This window comes from Pelodiscus sinensis, chromosome 1 (genome assembly GCF_049634645.1).
Source record: "Pelodiscus sinensis isolate JC-2024 chromosome 1, ASM4963464v1, whole genome shotgun sequence".
In the NCBI taxonomy this organism is placed as follows: Eukaryota; Metazoa; Chordata; order Testudines; family Trionychidae; genus Pelodiscus; species Pelodiscus sinensis.
Window position 1 is genome coordinate 326,915,222 of NC_134711.1, and position 19,706 is coordinate 326,934,927.

General features: G+C 45.2%; 2 protein-coding genes across 2 annotated transcripts; both read right to left on the minus strand.

The window, feature by feature from the left end:
• Nucleotides 1-8,032: 8,032 nt before the first annotated feature.
• LOC102443511 (olfactory receptor 51G2-like) lies at nt 8,033-9,037 on the minus strand. The gene has a single exon (XM_006128829.2). The coding sequence runs from the start codon at nt 8,984-8,986 to the stop codon at nt 8,033-8,035; it is 954 nt and encodes a 317-aa protein (XP_006128891.2). The 5' UTR covers nt 8,987-9,037.
• Nucleotides 9,038-17,160: 8,123 nt separating this feature from the next.
• On the minus strand, nt 17,161-18,117 carry LOC102443754 (olfactory receptor 51G2-like). Its single transcript, XM_006128830.2, has one exon. The coding sequence runs from the start codon at nt 18,115-18,117 to the stop codon at nt 17,161-17,163; it is 957 nt and encodes a 318-aa protein (XP_006128892.2).
• Between the last annotated feature and the right edge of the window lie 1,589 nt (nt 18,118-19,706).

Genomic DNA, 19,706 nt, shown 5'->3' on the forward strand with positions numbered 1-19,706 from the left:
TTCGAGGTATTTATCAATGATCTCAGTGGGACCTGCCTCATCCTTAGTGGTTGGTTTTTGGATGCGAGCTGCAGAAAACAGCTACAGAGAGCACTAGTCTGTAGGATGCTGAAAGTGTCAGAAAGAAACCTCCAGTTTCTCTGCCACTCAGAGGGAATCAGGATTCCAAACTCCATGGCCTGGACTATGTTCTCAGGGAGTCTGGAGTCAGTCTGGAGTGACCCCACTGTGGGCAGAAGCAGGGAGTAGAATCTGGCCACTGCATGGCCCATGCTTGTTGTGAATCCTCTGGTCACACAGACACCCAGCGTGGAGGCTTTGGCTGCGCTCCCTAGCAGGGCGGTGACGTGTCTGAACTGGAGAAACTCAGTGAGCCAAAGGAATCTCCACATGCACCAGAAAAGGGAAGCCACCGAGACAGAGAGAAGGACACAGTCAGAGACAAGGAACTCATCTGAAACACAAATCTTTTTCTAAACTATTTCTTATAATTTTTTACCTCTAATTTTGCCAGGTAAATCTACTGGTGTTTCGGACTATACGAAACAGCTTAAGGCCTTGTCCTAACTGAACTCCTCTCCTGATTGTTCTTGCCCTGAAAACTGGAAATCTTAGAATCATAGAATTCGAGGTCTGGATGGGTGTGTCTACACTTCACCGTTGTTTCGAGATAACTAGTGTTATTTTGAAATAACAATGCAAGCACCTAGACAGACATTCCATTGTCTCAAAATAATTTCAAAATAATGGATGGCTTATTCCGAAATTTGTAAACCTTATTCTCAAGGAATAATGCCTATTCTGAAATAGCTATTTCGAATCAAGGTGTGTGTAGATGCTCCACTGCTGATATTTCCAAATACCCCTCACCAGGGCCATTCTAAGTTATTTCTTCCCAGTGCCTCCCGGGGCTCTAAATCAAGATAGCACGTCTACATTTGGGAAGCCTGCCTCAGACTAATTTTGAGGTTTCCCTACTGTGTAGATGTGCTATTTCGGAATAATCATTCAAAATAAGCATGCAGTGTAGACGTATCCGAAGAGACTTCAGGAGTCATTGAGTCATCTGGCCACAGTCAGCCTCCTGCCCAAAGAAGGACCAACCCAAACTAAATTAGCCCAGCCAGGGCTTTGTCAAGTCAGGACTTAAAAACCTCTAGAGATGGCGATTCCATCTCATTCAAGGTATCCATCTCAGTGTTTCGCCACCCTCCTAGGGAAATAGTTTTTTCTAATATCCAACCTAGACCTCCCCCACTGCAAGTTGAGACCATTGCTCCTTGTTCTGCCATCGGTCACTACTGAGAACAGCCTCTCTCCATCCTCTTTGGAACCTCCCTTCAGGAAGTAGACAGCTAAGCACTAACATTATTGCTGAAACAGGCAACTCACTGAAATCCTGCTCGGCAGAGAGATGAAATCTTCCAGCGTGATAGGGAGGCCGAGCCCTGAGCACCAGCATAGGAATCTCACACATCTGACTCTCCGTGTGCTGCAGAGCAACCTTTATGGTTGCAGTGAAGCCCCTGAGGAAATTGGCGTTGTGCTGGGCACTGGGACAATTCCCTGGCCCCGTAAGCAGGGGAAGAGGAGAAAGCAGAATATGGCACATTCAGCCTGCGAGCCTCTCCTGGGAGGGAAGAAACAATTTGCCAACATCAGGTGCTCAGATTATCAGAGGAACACTTTTGCCTTGCAGACTCAGGAGAGGGATCTGGAGCTACTGAAACCCTGGAGAGAAGGGGAAGAGCCAAGGCTGAGATGTGCTCCCGGGCATATCAGCATTTCTGGGCTGCTGCCCAACCCCCTCAAGAGGACGCGTCCTCTCCTCCTCTCCTGGCTGAGGAGCCCAGTGCTAATTCCCTGTGACTGAGACCTGCAATGGAGCTGCTATTGTACATCCTTGTTCCAAGCACTGAGTAACAGCCACTCCCCTCAGATGGCTTCTGTCTGACTGGGGTCAGCACAACGGGCCCCTGCTGCATCCTAACCCCCCATCCCAGTGCAATATTATGCCAGGGGCAGGAGCAACCACCTGACCCCTTCAATGATCAGCATGTGCCCTGAGGCCTGTAGACTACACTGGTGCTATTTAGGACAGGGAAGGTGCAGGGACATGTTCAGAGGCACAGACTTGATGGAGGTGCCCAAATTTGCATTCAGTGGACTCCGGTTCTCAAAGACACATGGGCAGTCAGCATCAATTGGGGGATGTTCTGAGACCAGGCCTGAAATATCAGGATTCCAAAACAGCAGGGCCCTGATTATGCTCTATGGGAGGCCAGTGTCCATCTGGAGGGAAGTACCTTGGCCTCTGGCAAAGAGTTCCACAGGATGGATAACGTGTTCCTGAAGACAGGTCCACAAGTGGCGACTAGCCATTAGGGGCAGGGAGGGTGACCCTGACTCCATTCACCAGAAGCTTGGAATGGGTGACAGGGGATGGATCAATTGATGATTCTCTGTTCTGTTCTCTCCCTCTGAAGCTCTTGGCATTGTCCAGTCAGAAGTCAAGATACAGAGCTACATGGACCTTTGGTTTGCCCCAGAATTGCCGCTCTTATGACTAAGAGGGGATATGCTATCGATCTATAAATCTGCGACTGGTGCAGACATAATGAATACAGCAGGCTTTCTTACTCCTACACGTTTCTCATTGCAGCTGTCTAAAACACGTTTCTAAAACACTGTCAGCTGACGGTCAGGGCAGTGTGTGTGTGTGTGTTTCCGAGAAAAGGTTTAACATCCGTGTCTTTACTGCTAGGACCGGGGTTCCATCGCAGAGGGTGGCCAGCAGGCCAACAGATGCCCCTTTATATAGGAAAAGCTTATTACACCTTAGATTTTTGCTGCTAGAACACAGGGTTCCTTCGCAGCGGGCAGCCTAGGAAAGGCTGAAAAAGTGCCCCAACGGATCTGTCACCTGGGAGTGACACAGAATCAAACGCCCAAGCTCTTTCTATGCCTGTCCCTTTATGATCGGCTGAAGTTCTTTTAAATTGTACTTGGTTCTATTATAGCAACTGAAGGAGTCAGGTTAAAGCTTAAACAGTTACAGGTTTATTAAAAGACTTATAAAAGCATATGGTTACAATGGCTATTGCTCTCTTTCTTAACTGTTAACAAATACAGATTTTAAAAAATGGTTACAAAGAAAATAAAGATAGAAAATAGAAATAATGGTACCAAGTGACAGCTTAATCTTTAAAGAGCTCTAAGTCTATGTGTACACTTAAGACAAAGGACCACATCCACGTACAATTTTTACCCCTTTCTGTGCCTCTCGACTCCAGCGTATCAAGCCAGGGCCGGTCTCTCAATTCCTAGGAAAGACGAATACGAGGTGGGCGTCCCCTCTGGAACCTTGGGAGATCAAACACCTAACCCGACCAACAGATAGATGGTAGATTGACACTCAGAGAAAATGTGCTGCTGGACCCATCTATATACCCCTGGGGGCCCATATCCTCTTTCTTATCTTAAGATGCCAAATTGTACTGGTCCGTTTTGTGGCACCAATTCTTACAAGCAAGTTTCAAGAGAGAGAACTAAATTGTGAGTATTAGACATTTTTTTACTGGGCGAGAGATTCCTCCCCCCGCGGACAGCTGTGTGTTCGTATCAATATGGATTAAGTCAAGGACACTCCTTGGCAGCCTCTTGGTCAGCAATTGGCGTATCTCTGTTTACAGCCATTCACGGTCACACAGCCTGGGCCTTCTGCTTTGTGTGTCCTGCATGCTCCAGGCAAGCAAAAATGGATGTTACAAGGGGGCTTCCTGTCTGGCTACACACACATAGGCTGGCTGCTAACAGCTCCTCTTGCATCTTGGTTTGCATTTTGGTTTTCATCAAATTCCTCTGAGAAAGCCATCTTCCTGCTGCAACATTGCTAACAGGCAGCAGCAGCAATGAAACAGCAAATGGGTCAAGTTCATTAACATCTGTGTCCCCAACAAATTCCAAGTTGTGTATATTCAACCCAAAGAGCTCTATTTCTCTGTCCTGAGTATGACCCCAGTGAGCTACAAGCAAATCTCTGCACAGCTGTTCCAAGCATCCAGGGTCTTTACAAGACCTTAGCAAAAATGAGACATCAGCCAATATGAGTTTTCAAGTCAATCAGCTAATTAGGAATTAATGCATGTCACCTTCATCCCTTAAAATTCCTTCTTCCTCGTGTGTATTCCACTGAACCCCGTTAAGTTCCCATACAAAACAGAATACTTTACTGATAAAAGAGGAGTTCTAAGGGCTCAGGGTTACACTTCTGCAGCTGGGATATTCTGCCTCTATTTTTAGGAATACTACAATACTACCTGTTGGGATGCTGTGACAGAGGTCACTGCAGTTGTTATACTATGAGGCTATACCTACACTGCAAGATTTTTGTGCAAAAACAGCTGCTGTTGTGCAAAAACCTGCGGAGCATCCACACCTCAAACACGTTTTTATGCAGGTAATTCAGCAGTAAAATGGGAGAACAGAGGGCTTTTGCCGGTGTAGGTAAACCTCCTTTTATAAGGCATAACTCCTTTTTGCGCTACAGCTATTGCCTATCTGAAAAATCACAGGTGCACTGATGGCCATTCAGGGCTTTCTTGCGCAAGAGCATCCATGCAGTGTGGACACTGTCTTGCGCAAGAGCGATGCACTTTGAGGTGTGGACATGCTCTTGCGCAAGAAGTTTTTGTGCAAAAACTCTTGCGCAAAAGGCTTCTTGTGTAAGAAGCCTGCAGTGTCGTTGTAGTCTGAATGAATGAATTAAAACTGCAAGTAAAATCCCCCAAACTGGTGGTTTAGGGTATGTCTAGACTACATGGCTCCATCGATGGGGCCATGTAGATGAGTTTACTAGACATAGGAAAATGAAGCGGCGATTTAAATAATCGCCGCTTCATTTACATCAAAATGGCCACCACGCTGTGCTGATCAGCTGTTTGGTGGCACAGCGGGGCAGTCTGGATGTGCCACGGTTGACAAGAGAAGCCCTTGTCGACCGTGCCGGTATGCCTCGTGAAATGAAGTTTACCGGAGCTGTCGACAAAGGCCACCACATCAGTTACAAAAATAGATTTAATACCACACTCGTTACCAAGAAGCCAAAATAAGTTCCCTTTAAGCAATCCAGCTGTTGACTCCCGGCAAGCCAGACGAGGCTAAATAGTGAGAGTTATTTAATATCGTATTCATCATAAATAAAGTTCTCCCTGTCTCAAGATGTCTCAAGATGTCTCAAGATGTCAAACATACTGCCCGGCAGGTCAATGAATATTTCAGACCTTAGCCAAATACATTCATACAGACCATGTAGTAGTTCAGGACAGTGATGTAATAAATTCAGGATTCACTGGTGTGGCATCCTGACAGGTCTCCTGCTCTGTCGGTGATGATAAATGTTCGGCTGTGTGCCTTTTCGTAGGCTCCCTCAGTATATCATGCCAGCTCTGTGCAGGTCACTAGCATAATAGACTTCACGAGAGCTCCCAAAGCCCTCCGACTCAGATAAGCTACGAGGACACCTGAGTTAGGTTTATTGTTGAACAAAGTACATTAATAGTCAAGCCAGATGGCCCCCGAGTCCCTGTTCATTAGTACCCGGGACAATGGACAAAGCTCAGTCAATAGTCTGGATTTCACTGTTGCCCCCTAGGCTGGCCACAGAGTTAAGAAAAGGAACCCCAATATTCATAGATAAAGATGAACAATCTGTGATCCGCACCGCATTATGCATTAATGACAAGTTTGGTACCTCTCCTTGTCCTTTCCTCCAGAGCATTCCTGTTCATCACCTGGTGTTATGCGTTCACTCCTGTTGGTTCTCACACAATATCACTAGTAAAACTACTTTATCATGTGCTAAGTTGGGGCACCCTTGTATTGTCCTGGTGGAATCTATTTACATATTTCATGTGCTTTTAACAGCGCTAGCAGTTCTAGCTCCAAGAGACACTGACTTGCAGGGAAACATCTGCTTTTAACAAGGCTTGTCTGTGTCTCATAGTATAACTCTTGCTGACTTGGATCGGGTTTCAGGCCTTATACCAGCCCCTTGCTTCAGGCTCTTTCTCCTACATGCTTCTTTCTCCTACAGATAATTCGTACAAACTAACCTAGAATATATTTCAAAATAAAAGAGTTGCTCTGGTTCAAAGATGCATATTCATGCAGATGTGATTCAGGGTCTTAGGTCAGATTTGTAGAAGTGATGGTGAGGCTGCTGGTTTGCACAATTCCTTCTGGAATTAATAGGAAAAGCCATAATCCAATACGTGTCCAATATGTGGAGTTTATTCAGATTCTTCCATAAACGTTGCATGGCTAATCGAGAACCTTTTCCAATGCCAAGATATTTTTTTTGAGATGGTGTGACCATATCTGTATGCAGTATTCAAGATGTGGAAGTACCGTGGTTTTATATAGCAGCGATAAGATATTCTCTGTCTTATTCTCTATCCCTTTTTAAATGATTCCTAGCATTCTATTTGCTTTTTTGACTGCCGCTGCACACTGAGCAGATATTTTCTGAAAACTATCCACAATGGCTCTAAGATCTCTCTCTTGAGTACTTGTAGCTAAATTAGTCCCCATCATCTTGTATGTAGAGTTGGGATTGTTTTGTCCAATGTGCATTACTTTACATTTATCAACATTAAATTTAATTTGCCATTTTGTTGCCCAATCACTTACTTTGGTGAGATCTTTTTGAAGTGCTTCACAGTCTGCTTTGGTCTTAACTATCTTGAGCAGTTCAGCATCATCTACAAATTTTGCCACCTCGCTGTTTACCCCTTTCTTGAATGTCTTCTGATAAAATTACAGATTGAAAGGATTAGACCTCAAAATCCCTTTTTAAATGGAATTTTAGCTAATTAGATTCCTGTCAGCAACTGATCAAAGCAGGCATTTCTTGAGTGAAGAAAGATAATGTACATTGCTGCTTGGAGGTACATCTTTTTTTCCTGGGCGTTCACCAATAACTAGTTGCATTGCTTATCATAAAGCAATTAACAATTATATCGTTCATAGGTAGTTTACTAAAAACTTTAAATAGAAATAAAGATAATTACAACACAAGGTTCATCTAAATGTTAATATCCCTTTTGACCTCCAAATCAATAGAATATAGAAATGAAACATTACATATGGGAATGACAATGTAGTATTTACAAGGTAATTAGAGCATATTGAAATGCTAATAAAAATAGGTAAATGCAGATTAATACAATAATTATTTACTTCAGATTCTCCAACAAGACAGGGCAACATTTCAAGAATACCAGCATGTTTAACTTGGCTTTGTTATCTATCTAAGGCATGGCATGGTTTAGCATTTCAGTACTTTTCTCATAGATTCTTAAATGTTGCTTTTAGTTCAAAAGGCCTGATGGTCACTTAACATTAGGTAAATACAGACAAATACAATTGCTAGCCACTTCTACATCTCTCATAATACATTTCAAAATACATCTATTAACCAAATATTTCCCATATTTATCTAACATGTTCTTAAATGTCGTGTTTACTTCAGTTGACTGGGTGTAGGTTTAAGCCAGTCTGGTTAAGGGTCACAGCAGCTTTTGGATATCTAGGGTGATAGAGGGTCCTTAATTGACAAATTAGCCAAACTAACTCAGTATCACCATTGGAGCTTCTTGGTGGAAAAATTTTGAAAGGTCTTGACTATCTGTTTACGAATCTCTTTGGTTTTTATACTGTACACAATGGGGTTTAGCACAGGGGGGACGAGGAGATGGAGATAGGTGTATACAAGTTGCGTTGGTCACATTGTTGACATAGGTAAACACAGACTAATACAATTACTATCTCATTTGCATTCTCTCACAATATTGACATATTTCCCAAGTATTGCCAATACTTATCTAATATGTTCTTGAATGTTTTGTTTAGTTCCATCAGACACTTGGATGCTTAGCCGTGGCTGGTGCAGACTCATTGCAGCTCATGGCCATATCATGGGCCATGAAGGCTCATAGATAAACAGATATAAAAAGCTAACTCAGTGCCCCTCTCAGAATCTCTTAGTGGAATAATCTTGAAAGATTTTCCTGATCTGTTTACGAATCTCTTTGGTTTTTATGCAGTACACAATGGGGTTGAGCACAGGGGGGAGGAGGAAGTGGAGATATGTACTAAGAATTTGACTCAGTGGAAGAGCATTTTTCATGAACCTGTGAATCATTGTCAAACTGAGCAGCGGAATGTAGAATAGCAGGGTGACACAGATGTGGGAGATGCAGGTGTTCAGGGCCTTGAGACGCTCACGCCAGGATGTAAGACTCAGCACTGTGTTAAGGATCATGATGTAAGACAATACAATGAGCATGGAGTCCAAGCCCAGTGTAGAAAGAACTGTAAACAAGCCATAGTAGCTATTGGGCGTAGTGTCTGCACAGGCCACCTTCATCACATCTGGATGTAAACAATAGGAATAGGAGAGAGGTTGAATCTGGTTGTATGGCAACCTCTTGAGAAGAATGGGGGCTGGGATATGCAGACCAATACCCCTGATTACTGTCAGCAGTCCAATGTTTCCTATTCTGGCATTGGTTAAAATCGAAGCATATCTCAGCGGGTGGCGAATTGCAACAAAGCGGTCAAAGGCCATGGCGAGTAGTACAGCAGATTCTATGACGGAAAAAGTGTGAATAAAGAAAAGTTGGGCCAGACAGAGATCAATGTCAATTTCTCTCATGTTAAACAGGAAGACGCTGAGCACTGTGGGCAAGGTGGAAGCAGATAAGCTGAGGTCAGTGACACACAACATGGAAAGGAACAAGTACATGGGCTGATGGAGACTCTTCCGTGTCTTTATCAGGAGCAGAATCAGACCATTTCCTAAAAATGCCATGAGATACAAGAAGCAGAACGGGATGGAGATCCAGGGACCGACAGCTTCCAGCCCGGGGATGCCTGCCAGGAGGAAGATTGTACGACTGGTGTTGGTTTCATTGCAGGTTGGCATGATGCCCTGGACAGGTTCTGCTGAGTTTACTAAACCACATTCCCTGCAATGAAAAACAAAATTATCGAGACAAAAGTGATATCCAGACAGACAATATGGCCCTTCCTGTTATGGTCCTGCAGGCAAGGTGGAATCGGTACCTTGATGAAAAACTCTTCTGGGACTCCCAGATCCCTAGCTTAGCCAGCTGAAGCTGCCCTGACCCAGGCAAACCCCACACTGAAATTCAGTTTTCCTGAAGCAAAGACAAAGAGTTCAAATGTCCCATGTAGGGTACCTGGCAGGCAAACACTCTGAGAGGTGCTACACATCACACAAGCACCATTTCTTCAGAAACTGGAGGGCCTGTCATTCTTTCAGTGGTTATAGCAACCCCTCCCATGGGCTACAAACTACAGGCAGACTATTCAGTGCTGGGTTTTCCAGGGTCACTGGTGTTCTTCCTGTCCAGCGTGTGCGGGTAGGGACTGTCAGTGAGGTTATCGGTGTTGACAGACCAGAGTTCAGATGTGGCATGTCCATTCCTAGGGTCCTTATTCCCACACACAGCCCCCGGGAAGTCAGTGGCCCTCACAGAAAAGTGCCACAGGGAGCAGAGGACACAAGACAGCTTTCACTGAGGTTTGTGTCCCTCCCTCATGGAAAATACCACCCCACCTACACAACATTTGCAACACCGAGCACTTGGAAAGCAGGCACCACAAGGCAGGGAACTTTCATCCTACGTGTTTGGGAGACAACATAAAACAAGTGATGATGACACTGAGAATAAAATGAGCAGGTCTCCTTGTTCACGGATGAAACATTTCCAGCTACTGAGACTGCCTATTACTATGAGTAAAATCAATACAATTTGAGCAGGGCACTTACCAAAACCACTAACAGAGAAGCTGGAGAGCGGCCATCATCTGTCCCCAAGCAAGCCAAGCTGGAACACTCTCGGTGGGGACATTCCCTGTGTCTGTCAGACAGGTTGTGGCAGTGTTTATAGCACTGGGGAAAGTTCGTGAAGATCAGAGAGTCAACTGGGAATCCCTGTTGATCGCACTGTTGCACTGTTTATCTCTGCCGGCACAAATGGTAAATGCCTGGTAGACATGGACTATTTCTATAGGGACTCAATTTACACTCGTGCAGTGTCTGGAATAAAGGGCTAATCTGATCCCCCAGATGAGTTGGAAGATGCAACAATCGTCCATGTCAGAGCAGCTATCAGTGGGGTCACAGCGGTGAGCCAGGGGTCGGCACTCGTGCTAGGTCAGGAGGGAACCTGAGCTGTTGTTCTCAAGGAGAATTTCACTCTTGTGAGAGGTGCCAGCTGACAGGCCAGGAGGTGTCTGTGCCACATGTCCTGGTACAAAGCGACATCCACCGTGCACTGTACGGCAGACAGTGACTGGATTTGGAAGCTTTCCATTAGCTGGATTTAGAACCATTTATTTTGCTTTGACTGATGTCTCCACGGGCACAAGGAATCTCCCCCAACCCTCGGATGGATTCTGCACCCACAAAACCCATCCTTCTAGGAACTGCGCATCTATCCATTCCCTGGCACGCTCCTTACAGCCACCCTCTGCCCAGGAACTCCTTATATCGGCCGTATTCCAGCCCAGCAATCATCTCTCCCCAAAAATGCCGTTCCTCCCCACAGGATTCCCACCTCACCCTGTCAGTCATTTCCCCCCCATGGCCCAGGGCCTTCATTCTGCCCTCCCACCTTCTTGGTTCTCTCCTGCAGCCCAGTGTCCTGCTTGGTCTCCATATTGACATACGCCCTTCTGCTGCCACCCCAGCCTCCAGTTCTCCTTCTCCTGGCCCCTTCCATCTCCTCCCCTTCCAATTTCTTCCTCCTCCCCCACCTCATCTTTCCCACAGAGCTCTATGACCAGCTCCCCTCAATTTCCCTTTAGCCACATCCCCCAGCCCATTTCACACAATCAGCTCCTCCATAGCACCTCCCTAGAAGAGAAAGGGGGGCCTGTCCCCCACCTTGCCCCTCACAAACCATTCGCTCCTCCGGGTCTCTCACTATGAGGAGACAAGGGGGCCTGTTACATGTCCTGCCACTCACAGGCCTTCTTCTCCTCCATATCAACCAGCTCTAGACCATCTAAAATCCCAGGGTCCAAGAGCCCAGTGTCCAAGCAAACCCTGAGCATCTATACCACAACAAAATGGCTCCTTAGCCTGAAACCTGCAAGCCAGCATCAGTTGACAGTGTCCAGCCATGTGTGTCTGACTGGTGTTTCTCCACTATGGGACTTTTTAAAAGTAGACTAATTGACCCAGTCATTAAAACACACCGGCTATGTCTACACTGGCATGATTTTCCGGAAATGCTTATAATGGAAAAGTTTTCCATTATAAGCATTTTCGGAAAAAGCGCGTCTACATTGGCAGGATGCTTTTCTGGAAAAGCACTTTTTGCAGAAAAGCCTCCGTGGCCAATCTAGGCGCGCTTTTCCTCAAAAAAGCCCCGATCGTCATTTTCGCGATCGGGGCTTTTTTGCGGAAAAGAAATTTCTGCTGTCTACACTGGCCCTTTTCCGGAACAGTTTTCTGGAAAAGGACTTTTGCCCGAATGGGAGCAGCATATTTTTTCCGGAAAAGCACTGATGATTTTACAGTTGATCATCAGTGCTTTTCTGGAAATTCAAGGGGCCAGTGTAGACAGCTGGCAAATTATTCCGGAAAAGCGGCTGATTTTCCAGAATAAGTTGCCAGTGTAGACACAGCCACCTTGTTTATTGAGGGATACTGTAGCATATGTGTCCCGTTGTACACATGTGCTCTGCACGGCTTCCTCTTCTCCTAACTTTGTTCTTGCTATGGGGTGCCCTCTGAATCACAAGACTAGGAGTCCCTGGCTTGTTGCCATTCAATGTCTGAGGAAGAAACCAGATCCCCTCTCTGTCCTGCCCTCTACACACTAAGGCAACTTCACATCCCAAACCAAACCTGGGGACACTTGCCTATAAAGCGAGGCACTAGATATACGTGTCTCATGACTTGGAGGCCATGCCTGGCTGATATCTGAGGGCTGTTTGGAACGTCCCTATGAGCGTGGCCAAGGGAAGAGAAACATGGGCTGACACAGGAGTGATTTTGCCTGTGGCAAAGTCGAGGTCGGTCCCTGTAAACACTAGGCCATGCAGGAGGTGCAGCTTGAGTTTTTCATTTTGATTCACAGACCCAGATCCCTGAATATGTCTATTGAATTCTGGGCACAGCTCAGCAGACCTCATGAAAGCAGTGGGCTCTGAAATAGGGGTAGATCATGGGGTGTGTAGGGGAGTGGCCGCTAATGAGCTTCCTCTCAAATAAACTGCAGGGTGACATACGAAGGTGGGGTGTCTCCTTTTGAGATACTGCAGCATCTCTCAGGGCCGCGTCCCGTTGCTTGTGAGAACATCGCTGTCTGCCGCACAATAAGGTCTGGGCCCATCACTGGGCACGCTCCTTGGAACAGTGATTAAAGAACACTAACATTGTCCATTCATTCCATCAGTGCTGAAGACTCATAAATGTCATTGGAATGTTTGCTGGGGGGATTTATGTCTGTCGGAGCCTTCATGGCATCTAAAACTCTGAGCAGAAGCAGTGATTCCTACCGGTGATTGATTTATGGTGCAGTAAGTTGCTAGGGCAAGTTCCATTTCCATTTTATAGCAATGGCAGTATAAAAGCAAACAGAATGCTAGGAACCATTAAAAAAGGGATAGACAGTAAGACAGAAAATGTCTTATTGCCTCTATAAAAAAACATGGTACGCCCACATGTTGACTACGGTGCACAGATGTGGTCACCTCATCTCACAAAAGAGATCTTGGCATTGAAAAAAGGTTCAGAAACGGGCAACAAAAATGAGTAGGGGTTTGCAATGGGTCCCATATGAAGAGAGATTAAAAAGACTTGGACTTTTCAGCTTATAAAAGAAGATACTAAGGGGGGAGATGATAGAGTCTATAAAATCATGACTGGTGTGGAAAAAGTGAAGAAGGAAAAGTGATTTACTTGTTCCTATAATATAAAAACTAGGGATCACCAAATGAAGTTAATAGGCATCAGATTTAAAACAATCAAAAGGAAGTTCTTCTTCACACAGTGCACAGTCAACCTGTGGAACTCCTTGCTAGAAGATGTAGTGAAGACTAAGACTTTATAAGGGTTCAGCAAAGAGCTAGATAGATTCATAGAGGTTAGGTCCATCAATGGCTATTTGCCAGGATAAGTAGGAATGGTGTCCCTAGCCTCTGTTTGTCTGGAAATGGATGACAGGAGAGGGATCACATGAGGATTACCTGTTGTGTTCCCTCCCTCTGGGGCACCTGGTATTGGCCACTGTCAGCAGACAGGACACTGGGCTAGACAGACCTGTGGTCTGACCCAGTATGGCCGTTCTTATGTTCTTGTGTTCTTAGGACATACAATGAAGAGGCCAAATAAGGAATGATAAGTTCACTGCTCTTAATACACAATAAAATAGGAAAGGAAAAATGTTACTACCACATGAATCTCTGGGGCGGTGTCTCATGCAGTGATGGGACATTTGCCTGACACAGACTGTCTGCTCCCCAAATTGATGCGTTCCAACATGAAGACCAGGGGTTCGACCCCCGGTCTTGTTGTGGTCACTTGGGAGAGGAGCTATCGTGTCCCCCATTCCATGGGGGACTCTCTATACTGGCCATGTCCCTGACCCACTTCTCACTGCTTTACATTCCAAGTACAGTCAATGTATGACACAGCAGCTGCAAGGGAACAAAAGGAGGAAAGGGGGCAGGGGAAAGGGAGAAGGAACTCACTTTGTGGGCATGGGGACAACCCCAGAAACGTTCACAGTCTGCTCCCCACACTCTCCAGGTTCAGGGGCAATGAATTCTCCCTAAAAAGTGGGAGGGCCACAAGGCCTTGGTCCTTCATGGCCCTGCCCCTCCCTCTTCTTCCTCCCATAACCCCTGCTGGCTAAGCTGGAACCTGGACACAGATCAGGGAGGCTGGATCGTTGGGGTGGGAGTGCCTTAGAGGAGCCTAAGACCCCATGTCCCTGCTCCCCTTGGACAGATGTAGGGACCGTGGCTGCCCAGAGCTGCCCCCAGCGTTCTCACCCTGACTGAGCTCTGGGACCAAAGAGCTGCTGCAGGGCCATGCTAAGAGCTCACTGGGCACACTGTGGGGAGCCACGGATGCTCCATCTGCTCTGGGTGTGAGCTCCAGGGAGTGGTTGCCCAAACCTGGCTGCAGCGATACCCCAGGTCAGACTCTGTGCTGGCAGGGGCCACACGCCCTTGCTCTAGGTGACGGGACCAGTGTCCACCCCCATCCACCCTCCCACTGGGTTCATGCCCCCTCTCCCATCCTGAGAACAACCTTCAGGCTGTCCTTTCTGGTGACATCTCCTTATACGGGGCCCTCTGCCCGTGGTCCCATCGCGCTCTCCCCAGAATCAAGTTTTGCCCCTTAGAGCAGGAATTCAACCTCTGTGGGTACGTCTAGACTACAGGCTTTTGTGGACTCAGGGTACGTCTAGACTACAGGCTTTTGTCGACAGAAGTTTTGTTGACAGATACTGTCGACAAAGCTTCTGTCGACAAAGAGCGTCTAGACTACATTCAGTTCTGTCGACAAAGCAAGCTGCTTTGTCGACAAAACCCTGTAGTCTAGACACAACCCTAGATGCAATAACAGCTTCTGTCGACAGAACTCTGTCGACAAAAGGCGTTATGCCTCGTAAAATGAGGTTTACCAGTGTCGACAAAACTGCTGAGTTCTGTCGACGTTATGTCGACAGAACTCAGTGGTAGTGTAGACGCAGGTATAGTTTTGTCAACAAAAGTCCACATTTGTCGACAAAACTCTGTAGTCTAGACACACCCAGAGGCTTTGTAGACAGATACTGTCGACAAAGCTTCTGTTGACAAGAGCATCTACGCTGCATCCAGTTCTGTCTACGAAGTAAGCTGCTTTGTCGACATGAGAGTGTAGACACAAAGGACAGTGTAGATGCAATAACGCCTTCTGTTGACAGAACTCTGTTGACAAAAGGTGTTATTCCTCGTAGAATGAGGTTTACTGCCATTGACAAAACTGCCGAGTTCTGTTGACGTTATGTTGACAGAACTCGGTGGTAGTGTAGACGCAGGCATAGTTTTGTCAACAAAAGTCCATTTTTGTTGACAAAACCCTGTAGTCTAGACACACCCTGTATGTGTGAAAAATATGGCGTGTACTCAGCCAAAAGGGCAACACTTAATCTTTGAGTACAGAATTTGCAAGTCAGCTGACAAAAAAGTTCAGAATTGACAGCAAGTAGTGTTCCTCCATTGAACTCCTTCTTCCTCATGTGAATTCCATTGAACCCCTCTGTGTGCTATACGGAGAATAAGAATTTCTCATAACTAGATTCACTGAATCAATAGCTTCTGCATTATCTTACTGGTGACCAAGAAGTGAAAATACACTTCCCTTTAAGCAATGCAGCCTTTGTCTCCCTGCCATCCTGCCTGACAAGTCTATAGAATGAGGGTTATTTAAAATTTGATATATTAGATACAAAGTTCTGCCAATCCTGAGGGATCAAACACACTGCTCACTAGACCAATGCATGTTTCCTCCCCAAATACAAGCTTACAGCCAGTCCTTAATAACTAATCAAAGATTTATTTTAAAGCGAAAGAGAGCTGCTGTGGTTAAAAATCAATATGCCTAAAGATCTGAATCAAGTCCTTAGATCGGCTTCATAGCAGAAATATTGACACTGTTGATTTGTAGAAATCATAGAATCCTAGGGCTGGAAGAGACTTCAGGAGGTCATCAAGTTCAGCCCCCTGCAGAAAGCAGGACCAACCCCAACTAAATTATCCCAGACAGAGCTTTGTCAAGCTGAGATTTAAACCCCTCTAGGGATGGAGATTCCACCCCTCACTAGGTAAACCATTCCAGTGCTTTACCACCCTCCTAGGGAAATAGTTATTCCTAATATCCAACCTAGACCTCCATCCATCACCATAGAGAACAGTCTCTCTCTACCCTCTTTGGAAATTCCCGTCAGGAAGTTGAATGCTGCTATCAAATCTCCCCTCACTCTTCTGCAGACCAAACAATCTCAAATCCCTCAACCTTTCCTAATGGGTCATGTGCTCCAGCCCCTAAACATTTTTGGTCCCAACCATTGAACCTTGTCCAATGAGTCCACATCCTTTCTACAATGGGGGCCCCAGCACTGGACACAATACTCCAGATGTGGTCTCACCAGTGCAGAATAAAGGGGAGTAAATACTTCTCTGGATCTGCTGCAATGCTCCTCCTAATTCAGCCTAATATGCCATTAGCCTTCCTGTCTACAAGGGCACATTGTTGACTCATGTCCAACTTCTCATACACTTTAATCCTCGTATCCTTTTCTGGAAATCCTTTTGGAATTCATGTAAAATATCATAGACCAAAGGGCAGCCCATGTGTAGAGTTTGTGCAAATTCTTCCGTGAGAATTGGAAATTCTTTCATGAGACTAGACCTGGAAAAGTCAATCTTCTGACTTGACAGCCTCTGATATAAGCAAGTCTGAGATATTAAGGAACAGGCCTCAAAGTGTCTTTTATAAGTGAAGTTCAGCTAATTCACCTCTTGTTGGCAAATGATCATAGCAGGGATTCCATGGACGAAGAACAGATAATGTGAATTGTTGCTTTGAAGTAAAACTGTTTCCTAGACATACCCAGATAACAAGTTGTAATCCTTAGCATAACTCAACTGGTTCATAGGTACTGTAGTGCAAATTTCAGCAAGAAATATACACAATTATATTATTATATCACAACATTCACCACAATGGTAATAACCCCTTTTGATACCTGAATCAATAGAATATAATTATAAAACATAACAGACAAGAACCAAAATTTAACATATACAAGTTGCATTGGTCACATTGTTGACATAGGTGAACACAGATTAATACAATTACTATCTCCTTCTCTCACAATATAGACATATATTTCAAAATGTGTCTATTTCCCAAGTATTGCCAATATTTATCTAATATGAATCTGTTGTTTAGTTCAATGAGACGGCTGAATCCTTAGCCCTGGTTGGCTCAAAGTCACAGAAACTCTTGGATATCATGGGCCATGGAGGCTCCTAGATAAACAGATGAAAAAAACCTACTCAGTGCCCCTATTGGAATCTCTTGGTGGAATAATCCTGAAAGACCTTCCTGATCTGTTTACGAATCTCTTTGGTTTTTATGCTGTACACAATGGGATTGAGCACAGGGGGGAAGATGAGGTGGAGATATGTACTAAGAATTTGACTCAGAGGAAAGGCATTTTTCATGAACCTGTGAATCATCGTCAAACTGAGCAGTGGGATGTAGAATAGCAGGGTGACACAGATGTGGGAGATGCAGGTGTTCAGGGCTTTGAGACGCTCACGCCAGGATGTGAGACTCAGCACTGTGTTAAGGATCATGACGTAAGACAATACAATAAGCACGGAATCCAGGCCCAGAGTAGAAAGAACAAGAAACAAGCCATAGTAGCTATTGGGCGTAGTGTCTGCGCAGGCCACCTTCATCACATCTGGATGCAAACAATAGGAATAGGAGAGCGGTTGAATCCTACTGTACGGCAACCTCTTGAGAAGAAGGATGAGTGGGATGTGCAGACCGCTAGCCCTGATTATTGTCACCAGCGCAATGTTTCCTATCCTGGCACTGGTTAAAATTGAAGCATATCTCAGCGGATGGCGGATGGCAACAAAGCGGTCAAAGGCCATGGCGAGTAGTACAGCGGATTCTATGTTGGAGAAAGTGTGAATAAAGAAAAGTTGGGCCAGACAGAGATCAAAGCCAAGTTCCCTGGTGTTAAACAGGAAGACACTGAGCACTGTGGGCAAGGTGGAAGCAGATAAGCCAAGGTCGGTGACACACAACATACAAAGGAACAAGTACATGGGCTGATGGAGACTCTTCCGTGTCTTTATCACAAACAGAATGAGACCGTTTCCTAAAATTGCCATGAGGTACGTGAAGCAGAACAGGACGGAGATCCAGGGGCCCACAGCTTCCAGCCCAGGGATGCCTTCCAGGAGGAAGGTTGCATGACCAATATTGGTTTCATTGCAGGCTGGCATGATGCCTTGGGGAGGTTCTGATCATTTTACTAAACCACATTTCCTGCAATGAAAAACAACATTATCAAGACACAAGTGACACCCTGAGAGACATTATGGCCCTTTCTGCCACTGCCCTGCAGACAAGGTGGAGTTGGAACCTTGATGAAAAACCCTTGTGGGACTCCCAGATACCCAGCTCATCTGGTCTAAGTGTCCCTGGCCGAGGCAAACCCCACATTGAAATTGTGTTTTGTTGGAGCAAAGACAAAGAGCTCAAATTTCCCATGTAAGAAACCTGGCAGGCCGACACTCTGAGAGGTGCTACACGCCATACAAATGCCATCTCTCTGGAAATTGCAGAAGAATCATACAATCATAGAACAATCAAGAGGTCATTTAGTCCAGTCCCCTGCCCTCATGGCTGAACCAAGCTCTGTCTAGACCATCCCTGATAAATGTCTGTCTAACCTGCTTTTAAATATCTCCAGAGATGGAGATTCCACAACTCCACTAGGCAATTTATTCCAATGTATAACAACACTGATAGTTAGGACATTTTTCCTAATGTGCAACCTAAACCTGCCTTGCTGCTGTTGAAGTCCATTGCTTTTTGTCCTATCCTCAGATGCCAAGGAGAAAATTTTTTCTCCCTCCTCATTGTAACACCCTTTTAGATACTTGAAAACTGCGATCATGTCTCATTTTCTAAGCCTTTAATCATTTTTGTTGCTCTTCTCTGGACCTTTTCCAATTTTTTAACATCTGTCTTGTAATGTGGTGCCTAGAACGGGACACAACACTCCATCTGAGGTGTAATCAGTGCAGAGTAGAGCGGAAGAATGACTTCTCATGTCTTGCTCATAACGCTCCTTTTAATGCATCCCAGAATCATGTTTGCTTTTTTTGCAACACTGTCACACTGTTGACTCATGTTTAACTTGTGGTCCACTATGACCCCTAAATCCCTTTCTGCAGTACTCCTTCCTAGAAAGTCACTTCCCATTCTGTGTGTATGACCTGGATTGTTCCTTCCTAAGTAGAGCACTTTGCATTTGTCCTTATTAAACTTCATCCTCTTTACCTCAGACCATTTTTCTAGTTTGTCCAGATCATTTTGAATTTTCACCCTATCCTCCAAAGCACTTGAAACCCCTCCCAGCTTTGTATCATCTGCAGACTTAATAAACAGGCTCTCTATGCCATAATCTATATCGTTGATGAAGATTTTGAACAGAACCTTTCCCAAAACAGACCCCATGCGGAACCCCACTTGTTATGCCCTTCTAGCATGACTGTGAACCGTTAGTAACTACTCTCTGAGAATGGTTATCCAACCAGTTATACACTCACTGTATAGTAGCCCCATCTAAGCTGTAGTTGCCTAGTATATTGATAAGAAGGTCAGACAAGATTTTGTCAAATGCCTTATTAAAGTCTAGGTATGCCACATCCACCATTTCCCCCTTATCCACAAGACTCGTTATCCTATCAAAGAAAGCTATCAGATTGGTTTGACATGATTTGTTCTTTACAAATCCTTGCTGGCAGTACCCTATCACCGTATTTTCTTGCAGATGTTTGCAGATTAATTCCTTAATTACTTGCTC

Excerpts from the sequence above, each read along its gene's own strand:
- LOC102443511 (XM_006128829.2), bottom strand. The coding sequence starts at position 8,986 with ATGCCAACCTGCAATGAAACCAACACCAGTCGTACAATCTTCCTCCTG.
- LOC102443754 (XM_006128830.2), bottom strand. The coding sequence starts at position 18,117 with ATGCCAGCCTGCAATGAAACCAATATTGGTCATGCAACCTTCCTCCTG.